The sequence below is a fragment of the Penicillium longicatenatum genome (genome assembly GCF_028827895.1).
Source record: "Penicillium longicatenatum strain IBT 33135 chromosome Unknown contig_2_segment0_segment0, whole genome shotgun sequence".
NCBI classification, from domain to species: Eukaryota; Fungi; Ascomycota; class Eurotiomycetes; order Eurotiales; family Aspergillaceae; genus Penicillium; species Penicillium longicatenatum.
Window position 1 is genome coordinate 220,299 of NW_026643120.1, and position 16,180 is coordinate 236,478.

The following is a 16,180-nucleotide window of genomic DNA, read 5'->3' on the forward strand; positions in this document are numbered from 1 at the left end:
GAAAAAAAAGCAAAATTCGTACGCAATGCTTTGGCGCACATCTGAAGATCGAACTATCAATGCTGAAAGGGCATATACGTTCCATTTTGAGACACAGCGAAGAGCCCTGGAGGGCAGTCTTCTGAGCCATCATACCTACAAAAAGGATTGCAAATGTAGCAAATAAAGTGATAAGGTAGTTCTTGTTGCAGGCAGTTGATCATGGGGAGTCGGTCTTCTATTGATAGGGGTCTGAAAACATTTCCATGATAAAACAGGGCAAAGGGTCGGTGACAGCACCCTGAAATACAAATCCCATTGTCCCGAGACAGTGGTTCTGCAGAGATTTTTCGGCTTTGGTCTGGCCACCAAGTTCTAGGTGGTATAAGACTATTCGAACCTTGAAGAAAAGAGAAGGCTGATCATACTGTAGAATCTGTAAATTGGTGTCCATGGTCAAGTATCATACATAAGAGCTCAACGGGGAGTCCAGCGGACATGTTATTGAGGATCTCAAAAGTGGGGATATGAAACCCGTGTAGATCAAGACAGATTTCGGTGACGCTGTAGTTGGACACAAAGAGGCCGAGTTAGTTACCAATGATGCGCACTACAGAGCGGGAGTAACGGTATGAGGAGGCGGACATCTGAATCCATGGAACCCCATTTCCGTAGGACTACAACTACGATATCCTATGACTGGTAGGCTGCCCAAGATAAACCAGGGTTTCCCACAATGATTTGGGATATGCAGAAGGATCAATTAAGACACTTGCATGAGTTGAATGTTTTGCCAGATGTGGGGGCTCATGATTACGCCTTTTCACCGCTGGAATGGCATCGGGACTCACCGACTAAACTGACTGCATACGACTCGAGTTTTCCCCAATTGAGACTCCCAGATACACGTTTCAGTGAACGGGATTTCCATGCAAATCCTGCGATTCAGGACATTCTATCGGTTGCTGCAGACCAATGCTACTGTACTCCATACAATGCAAAGTCTATACTTTAAGCGAGGGGTGACATGTAGCATACAGCATCCACGCGAAGCTTCGAATTATGCATCCAAGGGGGGAAATTCAAGCTTCAACGTCAGGAAAAGAAATATTAATAATAAATAAAAAACGAAAAAAGACATTGACCGACATCCTCATGGCATTTCCCCAAACAATCCTTTCTATGCAGAGTACATACACCATGGACCATGCCCTGGGAATCGAATATGGTCGTCTAGTCTGAAAACTTGAATATCACATTCCAATGCATGTTGCCCAACGCACAGATAAAGCCAATGCGAGAGGATTCGTCATGTAGTGGCTGCGAGCTCAACAAAATTTCCGGGATATATTCATGCCAAATTCCAGGAAAAGAAAATAAAAATACCAAATTGAGATAACGCGAGAATCTCAAATCGATCCTGATGAAGTATACCGACAATGACACGTTGGCAAGCCTCCGTAGGCGCACAGACATTCCAACGCAGCACGCGGCAGTACACAACCCCGGGGTCTGTTATCGCAGGAATGTTGAGAGTGTACTTGGAAGTGCATCGGCTTCCAGTCTAGACTTGACCGAAGTATTGCGAAATATTGCGTAGACACGAGATGGTACCTTTGCAGGAATGATATACTTAGCAAATCATTCCATGCAGAATGAGGTACTAGATGATTCCCAACCGAACATCCGACATCTGCGGTCCGTAGCGGTTAATGACAAATGGGGTCTCGACCGGCGCCAGCAGAAAAAGAAAATACCAATAGTGCCGCCGGGTCTGTGTTCCGAGAGGAATCCGAGTGGAAAGCTAATAGTTCGACAAAGTACTAAGATACATACACTCGGGAGCATCGTTGAGAAGACAAAGTCTCCTGGTGCAGTGTAACTTAGAATGAAAATTCCGTAGATCAACGTTGTTTCAACTCGACGTTCCGATGTAGATCATTGATTTGGAATACAACACTTGAAGCCTGAGGTCTGGAGCTGGAGCCTGGAGCGGAAGCCTAACCAATGACCCTTTGCCCATACCGAACCACACAGATAGTTCACGGTATGGCGTGGCGTTGCCAGAAATGGAGACAAACTCCCAAATCCAAGATTCCAAGTTACAGCGGCTCACATGCATAGAGGATCATAGAAGAAAAAAAAAAAAAAAAAGAACCCTAAACGTAGATTCGAAACAAACCGGGGAGGAGGGATTTTCCTTGTTTTAAAAAGAAATAGAAAATAAAGAAAAGATCAACTCAGGACAGCTATGCTAGGCCACTAGGGAGCGTCTGTTGATCAGGAAACTTTTTCCTATGGGCGTCGAGGGTCCAAGCCAAGCCTCACGCCTGGGGGCCTGGGAATGCATGCAAGAAGCCCGATATGGAGGCCAGCAGCCAGTGGGCTAGTATGCGCGGCTCTTGGAAAGTGCCGTCCGAGCGGCGTTCCCGAATTCTTGGCGAATGCACGATCCCCCATCTGGAGAGGAGAGAGTTGCTTACGCGGGTGGTGTGGCTCCGCATGTTTAGCCACAGAGATGATCATTCGTCATACATCTACAGCAACCGGAGTCGATTCAACCCTGGTCGGTGTATCAGTTCCGTCGAACAGTGAGGTGAGGTGGAGAGTCTACGGGATCAGGTTGGTATCATTCGCAGCAGTGTGCTGTGCGTACTCAAGCGGGCACGACAAGTGAGCAACGAGGCATGAGAGAAGCCCTTCAATAATATTGATGATGGCACGAGCGGGGCTGAGACTGGGTGGTGCACGAATAGGAAGCCAGCCCGTTGGACTGGAATGTGGAGGGACAAGAGGTAGTAGGGGCAGGACTCGAATCGCACTTTGAGCGGTCTAATCACCGACTCCACAGTGGGAAACAGATAGATCGGTTGGAGAGATCCAGGAACTAAAAGAAAAAATCTCAACGTATCGGGTTTGGTGGGACGATTGTGATGTGTAACATGGAAGGCGTTCGAGGATTCAGGAACCGTGGAACAGGGCTGGACAAAATTCAATGGTTTCAGTGTCCGACTGCCAACGTAGTTGATGACCTGGTTCCTTCACAGAACGTTGTGCACACTTGTTTGTTGGAACTGGGAGTTTGGTTCAGAGACAGAAAGGGCTCCGGAGAGTGGAGTGTTGGTGAAGTGGAGACGAGCTAAGAGCGGCAAGTGGAGTGGAAACAATAATGACATCTCAAGTTTGTTTGTATTATACCAGGTACTGTTTTTGTTGGTGATACACGTAGAACAAAAGAAATAAAAAAAAAAAAAAGGAAAAACACATTGTACAGGATCGCGAAGTCCTCCCATGATTACCGCGCACCGGCGACCCAAACAGAATAATATGCAAACGCCTCGCAAAGAGCCACTCCAAGCCCCCGTACAAATTATGCATAAAGAAAAATAATCACAGTCCCCGAGCCTTGCCCGGGAGACATGTACAACGCCGCGGCCAGGCTAGCCGGTATATGTCTATGCCAGTCCATTGCCGATCCAAAGGGTATCAATATTCGGGCCTGGGTGCTTGGCTTCGGTGAGAGCCCGTATCTTTTGTCGAAGGTTTTGTGCTGTCGTTTTTTTTTTTTGGTATTATAGGTTTCTTCAGGATCGGAGGAGCCACTTAGTCGTCCCAGCCGTCCACGCTGATGTCACCACAATCCATGATCGGATCCTCCAATTTGGACCCGTAGATAGGCCGGCCGTCAGGTGTGAGTTGGCCACGGAATTCGGGGTTGAAGTCTGCGCTGGTGTCATCCAGGGTGGCAACGTAGCGGTTCCGTCCACCACGCTTGCTGTGGGTTTTCGTATAGTGGGCATTGAGATTGTCGCTGCGGGAGAAGGCACGGTGGCAGCCGGGAACCCAGCACACATGAGGCTTTTCCTTGGAGTGACTCTTCATGTGACGCTTAAGGTGTTCTTGACGCTTGAAGCGGCCCTTGCATCCAGGTTCCTTGCATTTGAACTGAACCTGCTTGATAATGGGAGGCAAGTTTTCCAAGCTGAGGTTGGAGCGGGTCAATTGCTTCTTCGAAGATTTACGGGACGGCTGGCGGTGGGTGTGGCTGCGCATCAGACCATCCCGGTAGCCAGGGGAGACGGGGAAGTCATCCTGGTAGTCATTGTGGCCCGACAGGCGGCTCATGGGCGTGTCCGATCCAGGAGTTCCAGAGTAAGATCGGACGGGAGTGGAAGGAGTGTTGGGCTTGAAGTTGTGCAGGTTGGTAGGAAATTCAGAGTAGGAAGACGAAGGCGGCGTCACGGGGCCTTGTGGTTGAGGAGGAAAAGCCTGGTGCGGGGCGATTGTTTGTCCATTCAGAGACTCATTGGACGGCATCCAGTGGAGCATGTTAGACATGGAGACGGAGTTAGGGATCCGCTCGGGCTGGTTGAAGATAGGACGGGACAAGCAAGGATTGGATGCAGACTCGGGCAGGAAATTGCTCTGCTGTGGACGGTAATGATAGTTTCGGCCCATGGTGTTATACTGAGGCATTGGTGCGTGGTAAGGAAAGGTGGGTTGTTCAAAAGTCTTGGGCATGTTTTCGGGAAGGAGAAACTGTTCCACGTTCTCATCGTATCCCGGGAAGTAGTCGGCAATGGGTAACTGGTCGGGACGTTCCATTGGCCCGCAGGCCATGCCCATCTCGCCTGAAGTCAAGTCGGCCATTCTGAAGGCGCTACGTAGCGGAGTCGCCGACGTCCGGCGCTCCATAGGCAAGCTGTTATAGTGGGCAGCCTCGTGCCAGTTAGTAGGCGAGGCCATGGATTGATGGCTGTAGAGACTGGTCGGTGTGGGCGTAGGAGATTCCAAAGGAGAGAAGCTCGAGGTCATAGAGGGACAGTCACTAGGGCCCATGGAGTGGCAATCCACTTCAACAGTCAAACGATCGGAGATATGTTGGCCTTGAGGTCTCATATCTTCGAGATCTTCGGTCTTGAGGTTCCGAGGAGCGACAGCGTCGAGAATACTGTCACCTATAGATAGGGGAAAAAGATTGTTTAGTCCAGAATCCTGGATAAGTAGGCAGCGAGTGGACGGAAGATAGGACAAGATGACGAATGAGGGACACAAGAAAAAAGCAAAATCAACAAATCAAAGTCCAATGCAACCAGAGCAAAAGAAGGGAAAGAACGAGTCTCCAGATGGCCCCCAGTGAAAGAATGTTGTGGGATAGGGAGAGAAAAGGAAACGAGGAAGGGGACAAACGAGCAGAAATAAACAAAATCGGTCGAGCATAGAATCTCGGGTGGGGAATCGGACTTACAGCTATACGCCATGATTCGGATCAGATCCAAGAAAGCGCGTCGCGTGTCTGGACCCCAAGCAAGGCCAGGAATGCTATAGAATCAGTTACCGTGGCAGAGGATGCGCTCACGGCCAGATTAGGGCGGAGATCGGCCTTCTGGGGGGTTGGCGGGGAGTCGCGACTTGCACCGGGGTCCCGAGATTGAGGGACGATAGGACCGTGGCTGGGAGACACAGGACCGTGTTGGAGGGGGAGATCTTCCCTTGACTTGGCGAGTGTATACCTTGAGGTAGGTAGGCAGGGCTGGGTCTCAGATTGTAAGACCGAAGGGGCGTGGTGTTGGTGGATGGGGGGGCAGAGAGAAAGGGAGGGCAGGGGAGGGATATAAGAAGGGAAGGACCAGTAAGGGGAGTTTATATCTGTCTCTGATTTGGCTTATAGTTGGTGGTTTGTGTGGAAGCTTATGCTATCGAGTAGATCGTCAAGCTGATTACCATCCCTAACTTTCTTTATTTTAAATTTCGTGTTTCTGATTTGGGGGGTGGGATTGGGGTGAACCTGCATCAAATTGGATCTCGAACATCCACAAGAATGTTCGGCTGTACCTGATGCGTTCCGCGCAATGTGAGTAGAGTCTAAAGTGTTCGTTGACTTGCAGGGCCACTTGGCCTAAACTGGATTCTGGAGGATCGTCCCCAGACTTGCCTCGTAGACAAGTGCCACTTCTTTTTTTATTATTATTTTTTTCTTATGCTACACACTGTCGTATTGCGGTACTTTGGGTTTATTTTTGATTATTCCTGCGGAACCTACAGATCGTCGATCGCCCCACTGGGGATGGCGGTTTCATTCGAGCTAACAGATTCGCCCTTCGACTAAGACATCTCAAATGACGATAGTCAGGATGGACCATCCCAAATCTCTCGTCAAGAGGAGCCGAGAAATTAATTGTCACGCAGAGAATAAAACACACAGGAAAAAGAAAAACCCTGTGGGCTGTGGCTGAGAGTGGGGGGAATCGATCGGTGATGCGACAGGTCCAACGTTACGAACCGTCCGTGCGGATCTTCAACGTATAGGTAACATCAGAAATTCCAATTGCTCATTCTCGCTTTTCTCCGATTGATTTCCTTTTTTAATTGTCTTTTTCCCTTTTTTTTTCTCCCATCGGATTTTCCTGCGCACTGATCGACCTAGGGCTAGCGACCCGACACCTTAACGCCATGACAAATCGCCCACCTTCGTCATCGGACATGATTGGAATGTGAAAAAGATAACGCTGTCCACCGGGGAGAAACGGCGACAGGAATGGTAACCCGGCGTCTCAACGGCCAGTATGGTACGGTCAAACAAACGCTAGCTGGACCTGCGTCTAATCCCAGGGGCTTTCTGACCCATCACGCGTCAGTCCGGACCCAAACCCAAGGAACCATCGAGCCGACCAGTCCAGCTAAGATCCATTCCCAGTCCGCTGGTCTTCTGCGTGGCTCATCGTAAACCTGGCCACATTTCCTTTCGTGCATTCTTCAACCTCGAGACCGGAAATCGCCCAGCAAGCCAACGAGTCAGTGGCCACCGGCTCCTGATCCTCGTAATGTGGCATCCATTCCGAACTCCCCGTGGATGATAGCCCGTGGATTCCATACTTGCCCCAGAATTTGCCTCCCTACACGTAGTCCTGTATGTATGATCGATTGCACATCATGTTACCAGCGTTCCGCATAGACCTTTTACCTAATGGTACCCTGAAACTGTAAACCTGGACCCCCGAGATCATATCCACTAGACCCAACAGCCGAGCGCTTGAACCAAACCTCTTGAGCGCCGACAACTTCTGACAGCTCTCACTATCTGGACCTGAGCTTCTGATTTGCAGAACCGGGTCCTTGGGCCAAACTCTATTCTCTCCCGGAATAGCGACGAACCCATGCAATAAAACCTTAGCGTTCCCAGAAGTCGGGGAGGCCAGAGTCTCTGGTCATTATTCAACAGGTACTTTATCGATCATCCAAACCTCTGAATTCTGGGGCCGCGGGTATCTAGCGTTCCTAGTTCAGGACTGGCGCTTGTCGATCACCTCGTCTGTCAGATCCGGCAATCCCCCATACCATTGCTCTCTTGGGTGTTTTCGTCGGTCTGGAACATGAGGCCCACAATATCTTCATGTTTCATGCATGGTTCTTCACAAACCGGTTTCTCGTGCTATGTATGTGAATAATAGGCAATAGTGCCCGTGAATGCTGGCGCTGCCCATGAATAATCGTATTATTGTTTACGCTGAGCTGCTGCTTTACAAGATGGTACCAAGAACCAATCAGAGTTCTACCCGGTGTTTCTGTTGCCTTAATCAACGTCAACATACTGTAGTTTCCTTGCCACTTTTTTCGTGTCAATTGCAATCCACCATTCAGATTCGCATTGCGTTCCTCTACAGTATACATCAAACAGCGCCAAATTAATGCCCCTCATCTTCTGCCAATTGAGCTCGTACTATCTTATCTAACACTCAGCACAGACCTGACTCGCCGCAAGGGCCGGTGCAAAGTCTTTTCCCCCAGAACATTTAAGATACCCCTGCATCTCAAGGGATGACTTGCCTCGATCTCCATGCCAAGACCAAACTGTCATCCAAAACACAGTTCACCATGGACACAATGATTCAGGCGACCCAGATGGACCCGGCTAGTATCCACATGCACAGATCAGGAGTTGGCAATGAGCCCGATGCGTAGGTTTGAATAGTGCCTTTGAAATCTGAGCTCCATTGTTGCAGTGGGTCATACCACTAGTAGCCTTGTCGGCTAACCCGAGCTTGAAGATCCGCCACTAAGCACTGGTGGCGATCCACTGTGGCTGATCGCAAGATACTCATCTACAGTACAGTACTTATCGCTCACATACCGTGGCTATCCAACCGTATCCGTGCCAGTCCTAATAACCATCTCCCCACCACAATCCGACATGCACTATCCACGAATCTCATTGTTCGTACTAGAATTGGACAAAAGTCCATGTTTACATATGAACATTCAAGAGTCGTTTGGTTAAACGTAGATAAAATACCCAACAAAACTAGCTCAACACTTTGACAAGTGTCCTCTCCTGTCAAAAACAACCCCATTCGATCTCATATTCAACGCTCAGGCACGAACCATCACTGATTCGGCCATCGTATCTCCAACCTTGGTACCAGTAAATTCCGGACACTAGAAACATGGCACAGACATCTGATGTACCCCTCCCTATTCATACACTTCAACCCCCTGTAAACCTAATCGAATGATACATGCATTAGCAATATTTCAGTTCCAAAATCCCAAGGCCAAGTCTGGAAGCACACTATCGATCCTAGGCCTTCTCTAATCCATGTCCGATCCCAAACTCGAAGTGCTCTGTGCCGTCTCCAATACCAAAAACAAGATTTTGCACATTGATCTACCTGCAATGCAAGCCTTTCAACGCCATGGCTTACCATCCAGGAACCCTGCTCGTCGATCAATTTGCGGGGAAGGTCCAGAATGGCTGGTCCTATGCAGCAGACCAATAGAGCTCAGCTGAGCATACCGTGCGCTACTATTGCATTTAGCCGCTTCACATTCTCCGGGTGTCAACATGCAGGTCCGGATGCAAGAGGCCAATTGATGGCTTTTGCTGTACGTGCGTTGGCCCGGTCGCTGTGATGGTGACGTCGTTGAATGCCATTGTTCAGGGTCTACTGTTATTGTTCTCACTGTAGGTCTTGGGTTCTATTGACACCGATAAGCCGCATGCCCATGAGAAGGTCTGTGTGTGAGTTCTGAGGTTGAGAAGAGGCTCTTGGATGTTTACAGTCTGGGTTTTTCCAATCTCACGGTGATCATTCGATACCTGATCTACGATATATAATCTTCCTTTTGCTTTTGCGGAGATCTGTCAGGTGCGCCCGCTCGGTATATGCAGGGCAATGGTTAATAATCAAGCCGTTTAGTACGCTCTCAATTTGTCGTGCCATGTCATTTCGGATAATTTGAAGTCACGGCATCACTAGCCAGCCTATAGACGAATCAGAGCTCAAATTCAGGGTACAGTACATCAATAGTAATGTGGGCGGTGCAAAGGTACCTTTGGATGAGGAATAGGGCTTCCCGCCCCCTTCCAAGTTCCAGCCCCTTGCATGCCTCTTTTTCTTTTGTCAACGGCCAAAACATTGACCTCGACGCTAAAACATTTAGAGAAACAAAGAAATTATATTTTGCTTTTGGAACTATTCTTAATTCATTAGGGTGCTTTTGCGCAATCATTCACTGACTCGCATTGCAGCGCATCGCCTTGCGTCTCAGGTCCCGGTTTCCTGGATAGCAGCCTCCAGTGGCGAAACTTTATGTTTTGCAAAGCCCTACGATCTGCCTCCTAGATCCCAGTCTTGGTGGGGTCGGGGTGTTTACAGTTTTTTGACGTTCCAGGAGTTAGGATTTGATACCCTCGTGTACTATCCTACGATAGGATCGTGATGAAGGGCAAATCTAGGTACTAAAACCCTGAATACACCCTTGAAAAAAATTACCCTTCAGACCCTGAAGATCACAAATCTTTTGTTCTGAGTCGTGTGGTATCTGAGCACCACTTACGCAATTAGCGTCAAAGCGTCGGCCCTAATGCGCATACCAGACAACTCACTAGCGTATTGATTTCTAGCTATGCGGATACCTCAATAGATCACAGAAAACATTAAACTGAAAAGCTCGGACATTGATCGAAGGGTCTGATCACCCACCCTGATCGGCCGTGCATTACATTATGCTAGACATTCTCAGCAGAAACAGATCTGGAGGTTGATGAAGTACCCATACTCTGGAGGGAAATCTTCATGCAAAGCACGCACCAAGGTGTCCTTCGCGGCGCATGGGCTAGACTTGGTCCCTCTCAGGAGAATCTGAGTGACATCATATTATTGGGCCCTTGCTCCAAGGTAGAGCTTCCTAACTCTTTTGTCTCCCAGCATAACGCTACTTGGAATGGTTTCATATTGAATTATAATATTCCCCCTGGGGTGTGCTCAATAGATTGAACCCGACAATGTGGAGATGAGTTCCAGGGAGGCATTTTGCTCGCGAGATTTTGCCCTCTGGCGCGAATCATTCAATGTTGCACTCGCATCATGTATGTTTGAGGTGCGGTGTTGATTGGCGATTTCCCTCGGGTTCTTGGACCTTCGAAACGATGGTGCCTGCACAGGGGTCACTTGACGATTGATTGTGTTGCCCGGGTGCCTGTGCTCAAGTGGTAATCGCTGTTGCTCTGAGCGAGAGAAGCCTTGGAAGACAAGGGAGTGGATTTACTGATGCTTCCAATTTAGAATCTTGGGGCCTGGGCAGGCGGTAGATAGCTTTAGCTAGAAGGCCTAGAAGCGAGCGTAACATCTAAGGAGGAACCCGATTGCTACCACTGGTCACCTGCAATGATCAATTGCAACCCAGAGCATTATACTCTGCTATCACAGATGAGATGACCTTGGGAAATATCAAGATTTGGGCTCTCAATTTTACAATGGGTACCAGGTACCTAGTAATGAAAATAGAGCACAATTTTCATTGATGTAATTTCAAGCAGACATCAGGCTGTTGCCATTCCTATCTCAGGAGCCTGTGAGTAACTAATAAAGCTCCCGGGATTAATTTATGCGCAATTTGCGAGGCCTTTTAAAGCAATTGTTCCTTTGTCCAAATCTACCTACCTTACAATGTTGTAGATGCAGGTGGGTAATTCCAGGGTTTGGTGCCCATTGCCAGGATCTTTGCTTAGACGGGCGGAGGTTTTTTTTGGGTGCTCAGGTTAATATATATAACGAACTCCTAAATCCATCAACGAGTCTCACCACACATGTTTGGGCTGTCCGCCAGTAGAACCCTACATCATCGTGTAATGAATACTATCATGGCAAATTATTCATACTTTTGAAGGAGGGCAATTGGACATGGGCTGAGTTTGAATCTTGTCACGGTCGATACCATGGTGGGGACAGATCATAGCAAACTCGCACATTTTGAGCAAGCACACAACACCAGGGCTATCTACGAGCGTGCATGATGAAAATTTTCGTTCAAGCCGGTGTTTCGTCATTTTAATATAAGATCCTGCAACATGTGCATAACATTCGAGGGTGTTCCCATTATCTAGCGACTTGGACGGCAGAGCGATTGCCGCCCGACAGTAGCAAACATTGATCAAAGAACCAAAAATGTAGTCCCGAATCAAGTGGGGATGAGTCCGCATTTCACCATGCGAGTCAGACTAGGAATAATTAATCCTTGACACAAATGCGCGAGCCAGTTCATCAAATGTTTGCGAATTCCGGTTCTCAGCCACCAGAGCTCGGTATGATTTGGTTCGAGGCAATATACACCCCATGCTCAGGTAAGACTCATTCCATCAATGTAAATATTGAGATCGTATGAAGCTCAACGGAGTGAGCATATTACCAATTTTGTGAACACCCAACGTAGAGCTGTCGGCAACACTGCGAATCGGCCATAATCGGGCCACAGAGAATCTCAATTTCAATGTCGACCGAGCCATACCGGTAGGGCGTGGACGCTCCTCGGCCAATTTGCCATGCGATTCAGGTGAAGACCAACAACAGAAAGTGACAGGAGTGCCATGGAAATCTTCCAAAGTGCCGGTAAGCCCACTCAGAGGGAAACTAAGCGATTGCCAAATGGGCTGCTAGGCCCGGCTGACTTTGAAAGATCTGGAAGACCGCTTTCCACGCGGATCCTTGCAGCTGCCCCAAAAGCGACGTGTCGAGACCATGGACAATGGCAGAGATAACGGTTGGATTGAGAAGTGTACTTTGAATCCTCCAAGGCTTAGTAAAGTCATTCATTGCGTGTAATAGCAAGCAGTATATGGTATTTCATCTCGATTCAACATCAGCATTGAATGTTGGTGCCTGAGGCTTGAGCGCGGGGGTCGATGATGGTGAATCTAACCAGAATTTAGATTTCCTTTTTCTCTCAACCTTATTCCTGTAATCCCGTTGGCAAAATTGAGATATTTCGATATTGAAACCTCAGGCCGAGAAAGTATGGCTAAGGAATATCTCATTGTATCATGGATTCATGGTTATGTTCAAATGGGTGCGAAACGGATTGAACCAAGCGAATTCACCGCCGTAATATAGTTCACCCGACCAACGTCAACCCAAATAAAACTGGTCTAAGATGCACAAGATAACATGTCGGACTTGTCGTCAGCAGAGCGCAAGCGCATACGTGACAGACGCTCCCAGAAGAATCTCCGCGCAAAAAAGGAGAACTACACAGCTCAGTTAGAGGCTCAGGTAGCTCACTGCGAACAACATCACACCGATCAAGGCGTCCAACAGCTTCTTGGAATTATCAAATCCCTCCGCAATCAGAATGAGATCCTTGTGGCGCGCCAAAAGACGTTAAAGTCGATGGTCAACTCATGGGATGACAGAATTGAAGACACGGGAGCATACAATGTGTGGATGACCCAAGGCGTGAATGATAAAGCCTTCGAGCCCAGCGTTCCTCCGAATCAATACAACCCGTCTGCTTCCACGCCCCAGAGCGTGGAAGAGTATTCGCCTGATGTGAAAACATCGTCAATACCAATAAGCTCACCATCGCTACCATGTTCGGCCCGTCCGCAATGGAACCGACTCCCGCTCTACGCTGACGACTTTTCCAATCTCAAGACCGTCTCTTGTCCGTGGTTCTTCCATATGGAACAAATCATGGATTGCCCTGATACACCTGCCTCACCATTAGAAATCCTCTACGGCAGCAAAACCAACCCACTAGCAAACATGATCCACAAAGCGCTAGAAAGACGTCCAATTCGTGAACCAGAGAGGTTAGCCATGGGCTGGGTAGCGTACCATTTTTCCAGATGGATCCTCGCACCCAGTCCAAAGACCTTCGCATCCCTTCCTTCTAACCTCAACCCCGTTGAAGAACAGTTCCAGATCAAGCACCCTCTTGCGTTGAGCTGTATCCCCTGGCCGAAAGTCAGATCCAACATGATCCGGCAATGGCTGCTTTATGACAATGACCGCGAGGGGTTGTTTGGCATGCTCGCATGCTGTATTAAAATCCGATGGCCATGGGGCGTGAAGATTCTCGAGCGCGATGAAAATGATGAGCTTTGTATCAAGCCTGCTTTCTATGATATATTCATGAGTGAGGAGGGGTGGGGTATTACACCGGAATTTCTGAGCAAGTATCCGAGTCTGACGGATGGAGTCGATCTCAATTCGCTTGTTTTTAACATGACTTGAGTCTCTACTACACGATGTGTAATGGAATCGTTCATGACATGAAATCTATTAATACATAATCTAAAGTCTATTATGGGATCGCGTCCCCGATATACAATTTTCGCCATATGTGCAGAGCATGCGTAACTTTTAACAAAAAAAAAAAAGAAAAAAAAAATGTCTGATGAAGACGACCGGCACCTCGATAGAGTCCTATCACCTTCTATTTTTCAAGGTTGATGGGCCATCGCTCACGGATCTGCTTGCCATACTTGGTGAAGATGATGGGGATGGGAACAAAAGCCAGAGCAAGGAACCCGAGTAGCGAATTTCCCCAGCCGAGTCCTAGGGAATCAAACATGGGTGTACCGGCAAGTGGGAGGAGAGCACCAACAAGCGATCGAGTCGCGGTTAGGGTGGCATTCGCTGAGGCAGCATAGGCTGGGTAGCAATCGATGATGTAGGTTTGAATAGGCATGAAGACACCCATCATACCCACACCGAAGGGAAACATGCCGATAATAGGCACAATCCAGAAAACGTGCTTATCAGCGGTCCAACCGTACCAGAAGAAGCTGATCGGCAGAATACAGGCAAAGATGATCATAGTCGGCAGTCTCATCTCCGGCTCGAACTGCCCTCCGTTCTTCTTTGTAAGCTTCACCATGATTTTGTCATTGGTCACACCCATAATAGCAAGACCGACAATGAAACCAATGCCTATGCCCAGATATGCGAGGCCTGATAGACCGACTGAGAAGCCGTAGGTACTTGTGAAGACATCCGAGATGGTTGTGAAAAAAAGGTAGAGCAAGCCATAGACCAGAGACTGAATTCCAACATTAGTAAAAGCTCAATCAAATGCAAAAGCCCGGGCTTAAAGTCTTACCATATAAAGTGAAAGAAGCGCCACGATGGGTGACTTCGTCAACAGCAATGCCGGTCGAACAAGGCTGCGCTTCAAGGTTTGACCAGTTGTGAGCTTCTCCTTGCCCACATCAAAAGCACTGATCAAGTCGGTACGACCAAGCTCCTTTGCCAGCTTGGCGGTCTTCCATTTGATCAGAACTGGAGCAAACGTTTCCTTGTTAAGGACCTCGATACCAAGTTGCATGGCACCGCCGACAATCAACAGGAGCCAGAAGATCCATTGCCAGCTAACCTGTTCACCAAGAAAGCCACCAGCAATTGGGCCCACCACGGGTCCAATGAGAGGACCCATGCTCCAGATGGAAGTTGCCATGCCGCGCTGTTCTCTTGGGAACATATCTGCAACCACACCAGCTCCAAGCGTAATGCATGCGCTTCCTCCGACGCCGGCGAATAAACGACAAACAATCAATGTCTGGATGTTTTTTGAAAGCGCGCAGCCAATCTGCCAAACGACGAAGAACCAGTTGGCGGACGACAAGACGATGCGACGTCCATAGATTTCACTAAGGGGGGCGAGGAACAGGGGACCACACTAGAAGTTCAAGAATCCGTTAGAACGCATAATTCTTATGGTCATTGGGGGAAAGCTTACCGTGTATCCAATCAAATAGATACTAACGCTCAAGGCAAGAATCGTCTCATTCGACTCGCCGAACTGCTCGCCCATATATACGACGGCGGGCGAAAACATACTCGATGCAAGCGGGGAGACCAATGTGAAAGCACTAATAAGCGCGAGAAGAGCCCATTTTTTGCCGCTGGCAAAATTCTGGGGATTTTCGGGGTCATCTTGACTGTCCCATCCCACTATACCCTGACTCAAGTCCGACACTGGGAATAGTACTGTTGGCGTCGATGCCTCAGCGGTAGCCTCCGTGGGCTGTTTTTCAAGATCTGGCTCCTGTATTCTTTCCTGCTCGAGAGTTGTGTGGCTTGAGCCCGATCTGTGGCTCGCAGCGGACATTTTGGTGATATGAAAGAAAACAAATTATAAGGTTTATGTAGAGGTCCGGCGGTTGCGCTCCTGAAGGGATTTGGAGGCGGCTCGGGATCTATTCAAGAGCAAAAGAGCGTGAAAAAGAAAAAGAGCGAGGGGATTCAAAATTAGAATCAGACCAGCTTTATGTACGGATGCAAGACTCAGACCGCTAAAATTGTTCAAAACTCCGTACATATTTTGATCATTTCCATGCGCATAAGCAAGCGTGACCCGTAGATTGCAAACCCCAAGAGCGGAGAGATGATTCAGTGCTCCACGTTCGAGATGCCTGGACCAACCAAAGCCCGTGGAAATGGAGAATAGTGGGGCACTGACTCAGTGCCTCCGCTGAGCTCACGTATACTTGAACTTTATGCCTCTTAATGCTCACTTGCTAAGCATAATTTGAGTACAACACGAGACGCATATTATTAATGTTGAAAAATGGCTAATGTATGAACATGATCACTCGTGATAGATCGGATCCGTTATTAATGAGTCAGACTCGGCAAATGATCTCAATCGGCCCGTTGAAGGTGATAACTTCAAGGCTACGGTGGCCTGAGGCAGCCGAATGTTCAGAGACACCGATTCTTTCTGGGCCCAACACGCACACGATCATCAATACACCAGTGTGTTCATCATCAGAGTCTGAAGAAAGATGGTTCGCTTTCCATCTTTTGATGTTCTGGGCCCAGCAGAAACAAAGCAGGAGGCACAAGAACCGGGTGATGCTATAGGCACGACTTACACGTTCAACGTGACAATTGTACATTTGCTGGCTATGGTGGTAGATCGG

General features: G+C 48.4%; 3 protein-coding genes across 3 annotated transcripts; 1 reads left to right on the forward strand and 2 right to left on the reverse strand.

Annotated features, from left to right (window-relative positions):
- Positions 1-3,582: 3,582 nt before the first annotated feature.
- Positions 3,583-5,240, reverse strand: brlA (C2H2 type transcription factor BrlA; the record flags this gene model as incomplete). Its single annotated transcript, XM_057113024.1, has 2 exons — positions 3,583-4,937; positions 5,228-5,240. The coding sequence occupies 2 exons, from the start codon at positions 5,238-5,240 to the stop codon at positions 3,583-3,585; spliced, it is 1,368 nt and encodes a 455-aa protein (XP_056973164.1).
- Positions 5,241-12,422: 7,182 nt separating this feature from the next.
- Positions 12,423-13,490, forward strand: N7484_002605 (bZIP transcription factor; the record flags this gene model as incomplete). Its single annotated transcript, XM_057113025.1, has 1 exon — positions 12,423-13,490. The coding sequence occupies one exon, from the start codon at positions 12,423-12,425 to the stop codon at positions 13,488-13,490; it is 1,068 nt and encodes a 355-aa protein (XP_056973165.1).
- Positions 13,491-13,692: 202 nt separating this feature from the next.
- Positions 13,693-15,366, reverse strand: N7484_002606 (MFS transporter; the record flags this gene model as incomplete). Its single annotated transcript, XM_057113026.1, has 3 exons — positions 13,693-14,298; positions 14,359-14,934; positions 14,995-15,366. The coding sequence occupies 3 exons, from the start codon at positions 15,364-15,366 to the stop codon at positions 13,693-13,695; spliced, it is 1,554 nt and encodes a 517-aa protein (XP_056973166.1).
- Positions 15,367-16,180: the final 814 nt, after the last annotated feature.